The sequence below is a fragment of the Schistosoma haematobium genome, chromosome 6 (assembly GCF_000699445.3).
Source record: "Schistosoma haematobium chromosome 6, whole genome shotgun sequence".
NCBI classification, from domain to species: domain Eukaryota; kingdom Metazoa; phylum Platyhelminthes; class Trematoda; order Strigeidida; family Schistosomatidae; genus Schistosoma; species Schistosoma haematobium.
The window spans coordinates 3,563,071-3,581,716 of NC_067201.1; the positions used below are offsets into that span (position 1 = coordinate 3,563,071).

General features: G+C 33.5%; 1 protein-coding gene across 1 annotated transcript in view; it reads left to right on the top strand.

Annotated features, from left to right (window-relative positions):
• MS3_00008339 (uncharacterized protein) overlaps positions 1–9,835 on the top strand; it is a gene marked incomplete at its 5' end in the record, with an annotated part of 58,081 nt that extends 48,246 nt beyond the window's left edge. Inside the window, 3 exons of the mRNA XM_035732361.2 lie at positions 1,405–1,505; positions 4,222–4,480; positions 8,297–9,835. Coding sequence (XP_035587569.1) covers positions 1,405–1,505; positions 4,222–4,480; positions 8,297–8,401 — 465 coding nt within the window. The 3' untranslated portion in view covers positions 8,402–9,835. The remainder of the gene's footprint in view (positions 1–1,404; positions 1,506–4,221; positions 4,481–8,296) is intronic.
• Positions 9,836–18,646: the final 8,811 nt, after the last annotated feature.

The following is an 18,646-nucleotide window of genomic DNA, read 5'->3' on the forward strand; positions in this document are numbered from 1 at the left end:
GTAGAATATTCTAATGACAGTTTGTTGTATTCTCACTATTTAAACAAAACAATTAAATTAGTATTGGCTGACGTAAAACATCCAGTCAAAAATCTGTTTTATGCAGGTCGAAATAAGGTTCAAACAAGCTATTCGTGACAATCATTCAATGAAATTCCATCCCACAGTTCAATATAACCTATGATACTCGCACCGCTACACTTCACTATAGAAACTTCTATTCATTCACCGAATTAGATTTTGCATAATTCCTCTTGTGTACGCAATAGGTTTTAAAACGGTTTAAAAACTTCAATTGATAGATTCCAGCCATGCAAGAAAGCTGTACAGGATTGGCATCTGTCTGTCCTTCACGACACCCTTGTTGGGGTTCTACAAAGATTACAACTCAGTGGCTTAAGATATTATCAAACATAACTTGGAATTGAGACTAGTAACAGTCCTATTATAATTTTCCTTTACTTTATAAAAGTAAGAGGAGCTTCTTTAACTGGAAAAAATTCTTTCCGGTTGTATTTGTTTTAAATTGAACTGCTTCTTCCATTATTTTTTTTTTTACTCCTATCCACTTATTTTTGTTCATTTATTGATTTTTTGTTATGCTAAGGGCGGCCAAGCTGAAAGACGACATCAGTTTATGAAGTTACTGACAATTGGACTTATCCCTGTTAATAGGTATAGACCACCTGGTTGGGTTCCACGTGATTATCGTAACCAATCGTTAGAAACTTTGAATGACATAGCTCAAAATCTTTTGCAATGGCGCAGATCCATCCATTCTTTATCTTCTCCGAAATTCTGACATCCTTAATCTCTCATAATTTTTTTGTTTTTATTTCGTTAATTTATATTTCCTTTTTGAGTCCTATCTTCTGTGCCTAGTTTTTTCGATTACCATTGATACTGTTACGACTTTCATTATTCTTTGATTTGGCCTGACGATTTCATTTCGGTGTGCTAATGAGGTATGGTAACTTGGATCAATGTGCATACGTGTAGGTTCTACATTGTGACTTACTGATCATTTCATCATAGATGAACTTCATTTTGTTATTGATGTAAATGTATTCTGTATTGGTTTTTGTCAAACAGATGAGACTGCTCTGGTTTTCTTATTTTGAAATGTAGTTGCCATATTGGTGTTCTAGTGAGAAAGTAAAGCTCTCGTTTTGCCGAAGATAATATCATGATCAAGCTAGAAGTATAAAATTATGATATAATCAATAGTAACAAATGTTTTGGGCGGGAATCCTTACTGTCCAATAGATCAGCATTGAAAACAACTCAATTATAACTTATGTAATGTAATATCTCTACTTGAAACTCATTATGGATTAACAATGAAATTGGACAAGATTTTTTTTCAAATGAAAGTACTTTTTTCTCTTTTCCATATCTTTTCAGCTTCCTACTTTTGGTGATATTCAGTTGAGGGTTTTAACTATTCCATCCACTGTGACAACAGAACAACCATTCACATTAAAGTTTGAATTAACTAATTGCAGGTATATCATACACTTTATTATTTTGAATAGTAGTTTAACTCTTGTCAATTATAACTACTGAAAATAATAAGAACGTTAATGATATGAAATGTTATTTATTGATTAATTATATCAACTGATGTTTACCGGGATTATTCACTTGATTTAACTATATACAACTATCATTCATTCTCTTTCCGGTTAGTTATAATTACTTTGATAGACGTTAACTAATCGATGTAAAGTACGTTGACTCTATATACATAAATATGCCTTTATGTAAATATCCATTCAAAAAGGGCTAATGAAAAAGAGCCCTTAATAATAAGGGTGACCATCAAAAAGGAGCATATAAATAAGTAACGTTTTTTACTCATGTGAAATATGCCCGGTTTTCTCTTTGTTCCTTTATTCTACGATTAACGCCAAAAACGTAATTTACTAAACCCTTTGATGAAGAGTCTACCTGTAACAAATACTGTAATTGTGCAATTTAGTATTAAATTGTTTGTTGTTTTTTATTACTTTGGTCATGTTATGTCTCGTATATATATTTCGAACAGCCAGGGGATCGTCTTTTTAGAAGGATATTTCGAGTCCAGTGGAACTTAATGAACTTTTATTGTATAGATTGTGTTGACATCTAAGATTATAAGAGTCAAATGCTTAAGATAATCAATTTTTGGACCGATTTCTAAACTCTCGTTAATTTTTCCCAACTGAACTGTGAAATGAGATAAAAACGTGGAAATTTGAAAAAAAAAGAAAGATTTACTTCCAAAATTAATACAATGACAGCAAACAAAGTATCATATGATTCATCTTGTATTGATTGTTTGGATCGTCCCATTGATGTTTAAGACTGCAGTTGATCAGTTTCTTATTGGTATATGTTTATATTGTGCAGATCGCTACGATATTGCATTAAGTCACAAGTATTGTTAGCAGCAGAGATACATGTTGATTAGTTATGGAATCCAGGACTCATGTTTCGCCCTATCCGTGACTCATCAACTGAAGCATTCATGTAAAAATTGAAATTTACCTGAAAAGACTGATTGAGGTGAAATTATTTTAGGCACTGTACACAACTCCCTTGCTCTAATATATTATTGATATGTAGATGAAATTTTCTCAGAATCCATGAATTATTCAGTATGTATTACCGAGATTGGCTTTTCTGAAAATTGCTTTTACGAGATTACAATTGTTATATATCACTATCTAAACGTATTGATCATGAAATAATGCAGTAATTATATGATGTTGAACTGTTATCTTTTTTCTACTTATGACGTAAACGTTTCTGATACAATCGAACGAACCTACCCCACATGAAATATAGAATATGTAATAATGTTGTGAAATAAGAGGGGAAAATGTCATCTAACCAATAGAGGTAGGTAAGGAAGGATAGTGTTTAGTAAATAAAATGCATTTGGAAGAAAGAGGATTATTAATATTCAAAGTAATTAATAAATCAAAAAGTTGCTACGTTGCGTAATATAAGAAACAAAGAAGGAACAGAATTTTAACGGATAGGATAGTAGTTACGTAAAAATCAAGAGATGAATGTTGAGAAGTTATAAAGTTCAAACGCAATAGAAACAAAATTACAAAAATTTAAAAAAAAAAAAGAAATGGAAGAAGTATGAAAATTAGTTCTTATGACGGAAATCTTATACTGAAGGCCAGGGCAGAGAAAGTGGTTGTACGAATTTCTTTTGGATGCAAAGGTCAGGTTTGTGAACATGGATTGCGATGGCTTCCGCAATGTGTAAAAGGCGCACTCGTAAACCATGTGGTAGATTTGGTGGAATATTGTAGATAACCTTAAAAGCTTTATTCAATTCGACTTGATGACCTGTGTCAACCAAATGCATTTCATTGAGGAAAGTAATCTACATAGATTTCTTTCAGTTGAGAAGGTTCATTTTAAAGTTTTGAAGAGTATAATAGAAACCTGTAGACGAATTACCACCTGTTTCTACTGTGAGATAACTACTTGATAATTTTCTAAGTCTTTGAGTTACTTTTTTTTAAAGTCCTCACCTAATATGTTGTAACGGACCGGTGAATGTCAATCCTGCACAATTAACATTTGATTCTTGTTACCATGTTATAAGTTGACTTCATTTACTTTTTCCATCCAGTTCAAACATCGATACTCACATTTTTGATTTTCTCGTTTCTTGTTCTCTAATTTCTTCATTTTAATCACCATCTACCTCGGCTCACGATGCTGGTTTCTGTCATGGTAGTTTGGAATAAGGCTAGTAGCAACTAAAATAAAATATGGCGTCAGTCTCTGAAGTCATTGACATTTGAACTTAGGTATGTAAACAGATATGGGCTACAATTAGTTGGGGTTGGCGCGATTATCGTAACCAACATTTGAAAGCGTTAGGTGACATGACTTAAAGTCGAACACAATGCGGTTTTCTCATTCATTCTATATCTCCAACTAGATCTTGAGTTTCAAAATTACCTCATTTTTATTCCATAAGCTTATTCTTTTTTCTGGAATGTCTAATTTTCTCTGCCGTTACTATGTTCCTAATTCTTACTACTCTAGGATTTATAGTGATAATTTAATTTCTCTAGCTTAACATGGTATAACAAATTGATTCGATGCATATATTGACTATTTCTTCAGTTCCCCTCTGCTTCAGTTTGCTTATCATACATAATTTAACTTTTGTTTCATTTTGGTGTTTGTTTTTTATTACTTATACAGTAAAATGAATTTAGACTTAATACTTAGTTTATGTTCAACTAAATACAATGATTCTTCTTCAATTCCAATTCAATCAATCATCAATGAAAATGAAAATACCTCTAATAATAATGATAATAATAATTCAATTCAATTAACAAATAGTTATTTACCATTGATTGTTTGGTTAAGTAAAACTAGACAAAAACTTGGCAAATTATTACCTGGTCAATGTATTCCATTTGAATTGAATTTAATGGCTACATTACCTGGGTTACATGTAAGTGAAATACAGATTAGTAAATTAAAATGTGTAGTTTTGTTGCTCTCTATGATTTTTTTTTGTTAGTTGTCTGTTGTTGTTGTTGTTGTCGTCGTTGTGTTATTTTCCTTTCATAATGAATACTTGTTACACGTATCTATAAAGGTCATAACATTTTGTTCTAATGAAATCGATAGAAAATTATCTCTTAAATACACATATACATTACATAAAGTTTATTAGTAATATTTACCCCCACCCCCACCCCCAATACTGGACACATTTCTATATCTAATCCCCTCTGTTTATGTAAATGAATTTAGTGCATTGGGTATATTTTTATTGACTTAGTTTACAGTGAAGAATCAATATGTAATTCCACTTAAAAGTAATTTGTTCTCATTAAAATATTAATAAAATAGCTGAAAATTTTAAGAAAAATAGGTCGTCATGGAAAACCTGGAGGCACTGGACGGCCGTTTCGTCCTGTTGTGGGACTCCTCAGCAGTGCTCATCCATGATCTCCCGTCTCGCGAGATTAGTTGGAAGTTAGACATTAACACCATTGGATGCCGGCCGGCTCAGTGGTCTAGAGGTTAAGTACTCGCGCGTGAAACTAATAGGTTCTGGGTTCAAATCTCCCGAGACGGGATCGTGGGTCCGCACTAATGAGGAGTCCCATACTAGAATGAGATAGCCATCCAGTGCTTTCATATTTTCCATGATGGTCTAGCTTCAATTGACTCATGATCTTAACTTTTAATTGTGTTGATGTAATACATAGTAATTCAGTGATAATTAGAACAAAGATCGTTTACTTTTCAAAACATAATTGATATCGTTCACTTTAGATTGTTATTGTCGACTCGAAATTATAATCACCAAAAAAAGTCAACCACCTAGTTTCTTTCGAATAGTTTATAATTCTACATAGTAACTCATATCGACGGTCAATAAGTTTACGAATTAATGCCAAGCTCGATCATACCGAAATATTCTCTACTTGTCTTGTAATTTAGCTGAAATCAAATGTGTGGGGATTAATGGCTAAAAAGTTCGGCTCATAATCATTAGGTCACAAGTTCAAACACCTCAACACTTTTCGATTGAAACAGTCAGGTTGTCGCACATCCCCCTCTTCCTGTATTATTTAGTCAGCGAATAACGTTTCTTTATCACCTTCATTTGATGTGACAACTTGAACAGATGGCTATTTATTTTATGCTCTTCATTTCATAGTAACTGATTGACTACATATCTTGGTTAACAGTTAGTGGATATCTATGTCGTAATACTCTTCATCTCAGTCCGTTTAGTATTAAAAAACTGATTAACCTGATTTCTTGTACATTTGCTAAATGATGGTTCCACTGTTACATGATCTGAGGCTACCAGTGATTACATACATTTACTAAAACGTACTTTAAGTTACCCATAATGGTCGAATAATATATTCACTTTAGGCTAAAATCGCTTACTTTTCAACATCACCTTACAACTAAATGATATGTGATTGAACTTAATGGCATAAATAATCTCAATTTTGTAGTAAACCTGAACTATAAGGACGAAGCAAAAATGAACTCGCTAATCGCTTCAAGGTTATGGTACATGTATCGAAATAGCATATCGTCAATGGAGATTGAAATAGAAGAATCTTCCTAAAGAACTGTTGATCACTGATTTTATTCCGAATATTTTAACTCAGTAAAAAAATCTTATCATTAACGCTATGATTCTTTTTACAGCCTTAAACGATTTTTAAAGTGACATCTGGAAATTTAAACCACTTATTGGGTTCAAAATACAGTTAAGGTTCTCATCACGAACTGATATCAACCATAATGGAAAATTTCTTTGTAGCAATATAAATCATAGTTAATGTCAGTTGGTAATGAAACCCCGAAGTTAATTCTGAGTTCTAATCCTAGCATTATAAATCATTCATTCAGATTTAATGATTTTCTAATTGACTAAATGAGCTAAGAATTCGCTACAGTCGTTTAACGATTCGCTCAAGCTCACACTTGTAGTTTGACTTGAAATCTTATTACACTCAAATTTTCATGCTGTGGTTATCAATCATGGAATTGTATTGAATTAAAATCTTTGGCGAAAACCTCTTATTGATCACACAATGTTAACACCTGCTGTCTTGCACTAGTCCTATGTACGGTTGACTTCATCTTAATTCTACTCCAGTAAATTTAAGCTATTTGATGAGAATATAATTTATAGATGAACCAATCCGAATCAGTATAGTGAGTCTTGTATTTCGGTGCGAAGCTCATCTACCCATATGACTAAATAAGATTTTGGCATTACAATTGATGTCATTTCGTGATGAAAACCTTAACTCCAATTCCTATCCCCAACTTTGAACTCTAAATCCCGATTCTAATTTCTCACACTGATTTATGATCCTCGTTCGACACTGGTAATAGACTGACTTTTTTCAAGGTCACTTTGACGTTTTCCATTAATTATGGTCTCATCGGTTAATTAGATATTCTCATGTCCTCGTTACTTGGACATTTAATTTCCTTTTTTTTAAACATGTTTTAGAAGTGATGGTAAACAACAGCTGGATTTAAACATAAATTTTTATATTTTTACATTCTACCACATAACCTCAGGTCTTCTCACCTCGCCCAGTTTTTCTCTTTTACACTCCTCCATATACACACCCATTGTTTTGTATTTGAATGTCAGCCTGACATCATTGTCAATTATCAGTAACACTGAATACTATTTATACTATGAATATTGATTGTGTTGTCTTATTGACGAATTGATCAAGAAAAAAATACGAGTAACAATCAAACGGATATTGTGATGTTGAGTTTTCTCCTAATAAAATGATGGTATTGATGGATAGTGGCTAGCAGTGGAATCCAGGACGCGCGTTTCGTCCTATTTGGGACTCGTCAGCTGGATGTATCTGCATCTGAGAGTTGATGTTCACTCTGCGACTCGAACCCAGTACCATTCGCTTCAAACGCCATCGCATTATCCACTCAGGACGAAACGCGCGTCCTGGGTTCCACTGCTAGTCACTATCCATCATTGCTTACAAAAAGCTTGTGAATTAAAGCAATATCGAGGCATACGCACATATGCCACTAACAGACTGATCAATTGCAGTCTTAAACCTCAATGGGAAGATACAAGTCAAACAATGCCAAGTGAAATAATGGTATTATTCATGTGATTTCATCGTTTACTTGTCTTTAATTGTTGGTAGGAATTTAGTATACTGATTCAGAAATAACAAATCATTATGCAATAATTGTCTTTATATATGTTTATTGTGTAGACACTTCCATGTATATCGGTATAGTTGGATTGATCATAAAACTTTCAAGAAAGTGTCTTAGTCGTCAAACGAAGAGAAAAACTTCACTACATGGAAAGAGTGGCATAGGCAGAACACTTAATGACTAGACAAGGAGACAATTTAGATTGCACAACACACCGCATGATGCAGATCGATCATCGAAAGCTATGTACAGATACTATGTAAACGCTTGGTAATTTCCCACATTAAATATTGATTTCTTCTATCCATTGACTTGTTTGTACTAATACTACGACTACTAGCGATAGTAGTGATGGTTCATAGATTCGAACTGTGGTCCACTTAGTTATGTTTAAGTGACCGATCTCGTACACAATTGAAATGTGTGCCTATTTGTATGTACATTGCTCAATGTCGAGTAAATAAACTTGTATTGAATTACAAATTTAAGTGATGTACCATTCATTTATGATGATGATGATGATAATAATAGTCTTTTCTATTGTTTAATGTTTTTTTCTCTCTATTTGTATCAGATGGTTTCCGGTTTATGCATTCATGACTTAACAATGAATCGTGATTATGAATTTAACAATTTAACCCATGTTCTTGTTTTTACCAATAGTGCTGTTTCAGCTTAATTTCCCTCTTTCTCTCTCTTTCTCTCTCTTCATATCTTCTTCATTGGTGAATACTATGCATAAAACTAATATATCAATAATCACTACCATGTGTATTACAGTTTTGGGCTTCTTTTCTTTTTTCTTCTAAAAATAGGAAAGAAAACTATTTTGTCTTATCTAATTATCCCTTTACAATTAAAATATTGTTGGGGTTTTTTTTGTTTGTTTTATTTTTGTTTCTCTTTCACATTTACCTTTTTCTTTCATTTTATGTAACATTTGTGTTTTCTTTGTTGAAATTAGACTTTAGATTCATTATTATCTATAATTTATAATTTCATATTATGTGTATACAGTGATTTATTTTGTTATCAATTTAATAAACAATGTTGTTTGTATCTACCTACAATTGATATTTGAATAGAATGTTGCTGGGTCTCCCCCCCTCCCTTGTTTGTTTGTTCATTTGATTGATTGTTTAACAATTAAATCTCATTTATTCACTCAGTTTTTTACATAGTACCAATTCATAGGTTTAACTTGAACTGTTCAGTTATACAAATTATAATGGCTTAGGTTAGGATTTTAACCTGCAATTTAATGATTTAATGAATACGTTAATGCATTTACAATATCCTAAAGAGTAGATGATGACTTAATTGTTTTATCAATTGATGGTACTACTTTACCTTATACTACAGTATACTGATACTGACTTGATAAGTGTTTCATGTTGATCGATAATTTCTTTGGAATTGAAAACGGAACTCAAAATAGTTTACTGATAATGTTAAATCTGGAGAGACTATAATTTATAGATGAACCAATCAAATATAAGATAAGAAATCTCGGATTTTGGCGCGAAATTCACCTATCCATTTGGCTAAATAAAGTTTTGACATTATAGTTGATGTTAGTTCGTGATGAAAACCCGAAATCTAATTTCTAAGTTTGATCATCAACTGTATATTATAACTCTAATTGCTGACACAGGTTCATATCGAGATTAGATGGTGGTTGGAGGTAGTCTACAGGAAACCCTGGACCCGGGTTTCCTGCTATTTGGCACTCGTCAGCAAGGTGTACCTGTAATTTTGAGGGAACTGGTGCTCCCTGGCGGATTCGATCCCGTGTCACTCAGCTTCTCAGTCAGAGACGTTACCACTGAGCTATCCAAGCCGCGACTGACCTGTAGGACTGAGATGTAATCACAATTGATTGATCACTGGGTGGTGATCAATGTCATGCGTGTCAAGTTTTTATTTAGTGCAGATCGAATCTAATCTCAATATATAGTACCCGCAATGTCGAGTCACCTAGACTGGTGGCCACATTGCAATTTGGTCGATAGCATTCGATCTGCACTAAATAAGGACTTCACATGCATGACATTGATCACCACTCAGTGATCAATCAATCGTGACAGGTCAGTCTACCGTCGTTCAAAGTCCGTCCAAAATCATTTCTAAATTTGATAGAAAAATTAGTACAGTTAGAATCCTACATTTCCTTGTGTTAATGTTTATGTTTTTTATGACCTGAAAGTGTAACATCTAACTTTAATTTGACTGCTTCTATAAATAAGGGAAATAAAATGACACAAACCTGTCATGAATGTTTATAAAACGAGTCATAATCAACGTAGAGCCTAGGATTGACCTTAGAGCATTATTCCACGTTGAGATGACACATTAACAAAACAAGATGTAATTAACATAATGAGTAACAAAAGGATCAAACTAATTGTAACAGTAACGTTAGTAAAAATAATCGCTAAAAGTGAATATGAAGATGTGTTCAACTCACTATTAAGATGTTATACCTTGTGCCCTGTGTCCTTATTGATACATAGTGTAATGATACCGCCAATTAGAGGATAGTGATTAATCGACCAAACCAATGACCCATAAAACAAGTACGAGCAATCTAAAGTCCTTATCGGTACTGCTTCCCGCCTAGCCCAGCCTGTTAAGTCTAGAACACCAATCTCAGCTTCTGTGATATGAATCATTTATTCCAAACATATTGGGTTTATATACCAAACAAATAGACCACATCGTACCATAAAATAGGAAATACCATTTGTACAAGATATGGCCAAATGTGACTGTGAATAAGAGAGATAGTAATTGATAGACAGGCCATAACTCATGAATGGTAAATCGTATAGTATTAGTTCATAGGGTAAAACAAAGCTTATAATAAGAGGAACATGAATATGAATAGTTTAGTTATTTAACAATTATACAATAGAAATATACGTATAGTAATAGTCCAGAAATAGATCCCAACAGTTACCACTAATTATTCTCATCGGGATATAACAGAAGATAGTGATTGGATTTGCACTATTTTAATTTATTTATTTAACATCTCTAATCACTGATCACAGTTATCATATAGACCGTAACCAGGTAGTCTGATTCTACCAACATGTACATAAACAAAAATTAGGGAGTTAATAAATGCCTAGATATAAGGTTTGTTTCCGAAAGTCGTAAATCATTTACTTTTGACAATTGGTCAATTCTAGTGGTCTAATGTTCGATAAGATAGTTCAAGTCATTATGCAGTGAATAATTCATCTTACTTACGCCTGTTACTCCTCGTGAAGGAGCATAGGCCGCTCACCAGCATTCTCCATCTAACCCTGTCCTGGGCAATCCTTTCTAGCTCCGTCCAGTTGTAATTCGTCGTTTTCATATCTGCTTCTATTATCCGACGCAATGTGTTCTTTGGCCTTCCTCTTTTTCGCTTCCCTTCAGGATTCCAAGTTAGGGCTTGCCTCGTGATGCAGTTTGACGATTTGCGTAATGTATGTCCTATCCATTTCCATCGTCTTTTCCTAATTTCTTCTTCAGCTGGAAGTTGGTTTGTTCTCTCCCACAGAAGGCTATTGCTGATGGTATCCGGCCAATGGATGTTGAGTATCTTGCGTAGACAGCTATTTATAAATACTTGTACTTTCTTGATTGTGGTTGTTGTAGTTCTCCAAGTTTCAGCTCCATACAGTAGAACTGCCTTGACACCTATTCTATCATGAGGAATCCTTCACTCTCAATTATACTGTACCTCAACAAAACTGTCATTATACATAACATTTAAAAATTGATAAAACTCAGTTGCTAACGTTATAATAATCAAGTAACTGGTTTTCAAATGATTACTAATTCTTATTTAATTTGTATTCATTAGTTTTCCAAGAACATTTTATCTCTTCATTAATTCTTATCAATAAACATTATTTATTATACTAATCGAGCTTGTACGAGATAATAAGGTGAAGATTCTTTTCTAGAGATGAATCTCTAATATAATTGAATACAGTACACAATGATATTTACACATGTAGTTTAATCACCAACTCATATTTCCTTTTTGTTTCAACTAAATACCTAGGAACCATTATGTTTTTTTATTTCATTGGGGAAGATGAGTTTATTTGCAGCATTCAATAAGTGTGTTGTAACTTTCACACATGTTTGGTTTATTTATAATCAGTAGTTGCTATATACCAGACCGTAATTTCCGTAATTCATTTCATTTTAAGCCATAACTTTCACGATAAATGACTTTTTAACAATCGAATGCATGAATCTACTGAAGCTAGATCACCATGGAAAACCAGGAAGCACTGGATAGCTGTTTCGTCCTAGTGTGGGACTCCTCAGAAGTGCGCATCTACATGAATTCAACTATTAAATTACTATATTCTCTACAAACTCCCACTCTGATAAAAATATATTTTTGATAAGGGATTTCAGACTCCGTACACTACACTGAACATCTTCATAGTAAACAATTGAGGATAACTCCAGTCATTGTTGACATAAATATTCACCATTATATATATATAAGACGGGGTTTTTGTAGATATTATAGTATTTTCAATAGCTGAAATCACGAGTTAATTTATGCTAGACCACAATGGTGAACGGTGGCGCAATTTCGTTGATTTGTTGAAGTTAGTGGTCTAGAGGTTAAGCGTCAGCGTGCGAGACCGATAGGTCCTAGGCTCGAATCTCGAGAGGCGGGATCGTGGATGCGCACCGCTGACGAGTCCCACAATACGACGAAACAGCCGTCCAGTGATTCCAGATATATATATATATATATATATATATATATATATCGTATGAAAAACAGTCTATTCGTTACTAATTAATAAACTAAATATTTCAAGTTACATTAAAAAAACAACAACGTGAAACTAACCAATTTTTTCTCTATGATTTATAATAATTCAATCTGTTGGCTAAAATATACAAATAGAAAAGTTACATATGAAAAATACGATCCAATAACTAAATTTGATTTGCAAATAGAAAACAAAAACAACATATTCTGAGAGATATATGGTTACCATTAATTACCTCTGTATTATTTTAAAACGTAGAATATGGTAGAATATGACCAACTTTATAACAAGGATGAGTTAAGAAGGAAAATATCAACTTCTTGTATGAAATTTACTTCCTTACACCTATTACCTGTCGTGATGAAGCACAGGCTGTCCATCAATATGCTTTATACAACTCTCTACTGGGCAATCCTTCTCAGTTGCTATTCATCCTTTTCATATCTGATTCCAATTCTCCACGTAGTGTGTTTTCGAACTTTTTCGTTCCCCTTCAGGATTCCAAGTTAGGGCTTGTCTTGTGATACAGTTTCATGATTTTCTCAATATGAGTCCTATCCACTTTCAGCTTCTTTTCCTAATTTCCTCTTCAGCTGGAATCTGGTTTGTCTTCTCCCACAGTGGGCTGTTGCTAATAATATCCGACCACCGGACTTTCAGTATCTTACGTAGACGGTTGTTTATAAATATTTGTACTCTTTTGATGATGGTTGTGGTAGTTCTCAAAGTTTCCGCTCCATACAATAGAACTATTTTGACTTTCGTATTGATGATTGTGACTTTGATATTCATTGACAGTTGTTTTGAGTTCAATATTTTGTCCAACTGTAGGAATGCTGCCCTTGCTTTGCCAATCCTTGACATTACATCTGCATCAGATCCGCCACGTTCATCGATGGTGTTACCCAGATACGTGAAATTTTCCACCTCTTCCAGAGTTTCTCCATTAAGTATGATTTAGCGAACTAGTGCCTTGTAAATATTTATGAATTTATCATAAATGAATTTAAATTAGTAAGCATAAGAATATCTATTCTTTTAGTATTCTGTCGATCGTTGAATCAATGTTTAATAATATAACGTAATCTAACCAACGATTTTAGTATCCGTTTGTAGTGTAGATAAGAAGACAAAATCAATTTCTGATATCTAGTCACAACAGCTTATACAATAGAAGATAAATAATATAGAATAGAGATAATGAAGTAGGAAAACGAATGATGATAATATAATAATGGAAGAGATTTGACTGTTGTATAACTGTTAAGTAGCTAAATTATGAATATCTATATCTCACTTATTACAAGCTTTCATTTGACCGATTGACTATTATCATACGACTTACTACTCTTAGGTTATTCCCAATTTATTAGTTACAGTCTCACATAATCACAGCCACTTTTTGGCTTGAACCTGTTCAATTGTATTTTTCTAGTTTATCAGTCAGTCAGTGACAACATAGAACTTCGTACGTATGTACATCAGTTCGAGCTGCCACACCACATTAGCACAGGGATGCAGCTGTCGATTCAAATACCGTAGTGGTAGAGGCGGTAAGAGTATAAGCAGTAATCGGGAAGATTAGAGTTTGGAGATGTTATTTAAAGAGTATAATCCAGTGAAATAAATTTGGGAAGACAAAAAAGAGACAATGAGGAATCAGAAGATTAAAATTTAGGAGAACACAAAGAGTGTATGCACCTGCGCCATTGCAAACGATTATGAGCCATGTCATTTACGGTCTCTATAAAATGATATGGTCTAGTTGGCTTGTATATGATGAACCAGGTATGTTTTAAATATATGATCCATGTGGTAGAAGCATAAATTGTGTTCTGGACTCAACAGGCAAGATTAGTCAGTATAGGTTGCTCATATCGATCAATACGACATTGGTTTGGCAGAGTGTTAAGATTGTATAAGTCGTAATCTGTTTGACGAGTAAATCACGTGATAAATTAACCGGGTAAAAGTCAAAACAATTCTGTCTGAACATCTCGAATCGAAATAATAAACTGAAAATGTTTAATATTTATTTACCGGTTTAGTAGACTAGATAATGTGACTTTTTCTTCAAGAATTTATCCCATTAGTAATTCATGACAAACTTTGTGAATATAATCTATCAGTATACCTAGTCACTTTATTGATTGATTAAGTGATTGTCACGGATACCTATATCATCCTTCATTAGTATCATTTAAAAATCGATAAATTATTCTGTTTATTTCAGGTTTCGAACAAAAGATGGACATTATACATTAGTAGTCTTTATTCTGAATGGATTATTGATAGTTAATTATCAAATAACATTTTACTCTATTGATTTATAAAATTGAAGATTTCGCACGGTCATTTGATTATATAAATCTTATTAGATCAATTAGTTATGTCATTATAGCTAATGGATTAAACCATTCCGTCATTTTTTTCATAATCATTTAACGTTAGTTACGAATACATATATATCTTACGGTTCAGTATGATATAAATTACTGGGAGGAGTAGTTATGTAGTCAACAAGTACACTAGTGGGACAAGTGAATATATTTAAGCACAAAGTGACAAAGCATTCTCAATAAAATCTGAGAACCATATAGTAAATCGTTAATTTGCAAAATATCAATCCATCATCTCAAACTTGACTGTTCCCGTTGCAAATATCAATCCACTGTCTAAGATTTCATTGTTCATGAAGTTTCGTATCGATTGCATTCCGTTCCGTTCCGTTCCCGCTCTTTCCTCATCGACCTTCTACTGAAATACATCCTATGCCTGACCACCGTCGTATACTACTTGTGTGGATATAAGTAACTCACATCACAGCTATGTTAGTTGTCAATTTATATATTATCAATGTATGTTTGTTCCGGTGATCAGATTATTTTCGATTGACTTTTATGGTTATGTAGATGCAACTCGGAATATAATTTTTCTAAAACTGTTTCTACTACTTTGTCTCCGTTTTCCTTGATCTCTAGCTTTTATTTATATGAAATGAAGTAACAGGAGAAAAATATATTTTTGATTAAGATCATGAATCTATTGATGTTAGATCACCATTGAAAACCTGAAAGCACTGGACAACCGTCCCGTCTTATCGTGAGACTCCTCAGCAGTGTGCATCCACGATCCCGCTCGCAGGATCCGAGGCTATGGTCTTCGATCTCGCTCGTGAACGCTTAACCTCTAGACCACTGAGCAGGCATCCAACGGTGACCGTGACCAGCTGAACTAATCCATGTCAGGTAGAGACAAGTATCTACCTCAGTACAATGGAAGATGTTAGCTAAATTTCGTAGATTAGTTGAGGTTAGACATTAACACCGTTGATTGTCGTCTCAGTGATCTACAGGTTAAGCGTCCGCCCGCAAGATCAAAGGTCCTGGGCTCGAGAACCGCACGATAAATCGTGGATTCACACTACTGAGGATTTCCATACTATAACGAAGCGGTTGTTTGGTGCTTCCAAGTTTTCAATCGTGGTCTAACATCAATGGGTTCATGATGTCAATCAAAAACTTAATAATCTCTACAACCCGATACTGAAGAAAATGTTTATTCAAAGATTATTATTTTATGAATTTTTCATTAAGCAAGCATTTTATTTAGATGAGTATAGAGTTGATTTGTTGACAAGATACTATTATGTTGTTTTCAGTTACTTTTTAGAAAGGTTGATCAACAACATAATTCCCTGTTTAATTGTCTTTACTATTATTGTACAATCATTTAAATAAGAATGAATAAGACTATTTTAACATGCCCTTAATAATCACCAGTTGAATCACGAAAGTAAAGAACTTATCTTAATTGATACCTTAGTATCTAATCAGAGATCTCTACACCATACACTTCAACAGTCCTAGATGTGATTAAGAAAAAGAATCGATGGAAATAAGTCGAACAATCTAAACTGAATTTATATTAGATCACGTTATTAACTACTTAGTAAAATATATCAACAATAATTCAGGTCGTATTTTATGGTTTTTATAACTTGTCAAATGAATGCTGATTGTCTTGTCGTTTGAATGCTACTTATTATATGTGGTCGTCACTGGTTGTTGTGTTAGAAACGCTTATCACTTATACTCGAAACGGGGGACTTCGGCATTTCGTCGTCGTCGTGTTTTGGGGTTAATAAATCTTTACTTATATCAGTCTTTGCATTTGTAATTCCGCGTCGTGGGAATTTCCGAGGTCCCTCGTTTAGACTATGAGTAATAAGCGTTTCTGACACAACAATCAATGACGACCAGATATAACAAGTAGCATTGAACAATGGCAAATGATTATTATCTAGTAATTTACTAATGGAAAATGTTCCTCTTGTAAGTTAACTTTCATTCAGATGACGTGTTCATTTTTAATGATATCATTTCATTATAGAATAATGTAATCTGAATAATCATTGAAACCTAATGAGCACTGGGTAGATATGTTTCCTTCAAATTTGACGTTAAATTTAGAAATTTAAATCATTGGATGATGACATTGTAGTCTAAACATATACAGAAATCTCAATGACACTTGAAATTATCGGTATAAGGTTGTGGAGATTATAGAATTTTTGATTGACATCATGAACCGATTGATGTTAGACGACCACTGAAAACCTGGAAGTACTGTACTGATGTTTCGTCCTATTGTGGGACTCCCCAGCAGTGTAATGGCTGTTGGTGAGACTATAATGGACGCTAAAGTGATCTTGAGAACCGCCGCCTACTTCCTAAAGCTAAGTGAGGGTTATATTATTATTATTATTAGCTTTATTGAATAGTATATTTTCGGTACAATTTAGAATTCTCAGCACAATATGTTTCAGCAAGTTTCCGTTTCTTACTTCTTGGTCGATCCAGACGATGAATACTGAGTGATCACCAGTTAGGAGTTAACAGTCCAGTCAATCGACATCTAAATAATGTACATTTATTTCGCTGTATGTTGCCAGGAACTACGATATTTCTGATTGAGCCTTTTGTAATTTATACAACGAAGGGTTGTACACTTTTCATAAACGCACAAAATTAGATAACTTGTTAAAATATCTAAATGGCAGGAACAGGTATCCCAAACAGGCTGCCAGTGGGAGAAATTAGGATTATGATTCACAGTTGATGGTCACAAACTGACATCATCTATAATACCAAAACACTATGGATTTCATACCATAATCTAAAACCTGTAATCCTAATTCTGATTGGTTTGCCGATCAGTTATCAAACTCAGTCAAGTAATCGACTCATCGTTCATTTGTTGCTGCTGTTTTTTTATTTTAAATAGTTGATAGGATAAAGCCAATTCATATGGAAGTAGAAATGAAAGGAAGACTATTAAAATTAATTGTTTTGTTATATATAATAGAAATTTATGAAGCTTATATATTCTCATTATGGTTTGTTAATCATGGTGAAAAATTTACTTAAAACAGTTTGACAATAAAAATATTATCAGATTTTAATAATTTAATAGTTCAATGCATAAGTCACTTGAAGCTAGACCATTATGAGAAACCTGGAAGCACTGGTCGACCGTCCTGTCCTAGTATAGGATTTCTCAGCAGTGTATATCCAAGATCGCGCCTCGTGAGATTCGAACCTAAGGTCATTGGGTGACGGTTCAGTGGTCTGGGGGATAAGCATTGGCGCGCGAGACCAATAGGCCCTGGGTTCGAATCCCGCGGGACAGGATCGTGGATGCGCACTGCTAACGACTTCCATACTAGGACGAAACGACCGTGCAGGCTTACTATGGTGGTTTAGCTTCAATTTACTCATGATCTTAACCATTGAAATTAATTATGTAATATGATGTTATATCCGAAGAAGATTAAAATATCAGTAATCCTTGGGAACTATTTATAGACTATTATTACATGTATATATTCTTATTGTATAACTGTCAACGAACTATATTATATGTATACTCATATTCCTCTTATTATAAGCTTTCATTTGACTTATTGACTATTGTCATACGATTTACTACTCTTAAATTATTCCTAATTTATTAGTTACAGTCTCACACAATCAAAGCCACTTTTTGGCTTGAACCTGTTCAATTGTTATTTTCTACTTTATAGTATGATACGGTCTGGTTGGCTTGTATATGATAAACCAAGT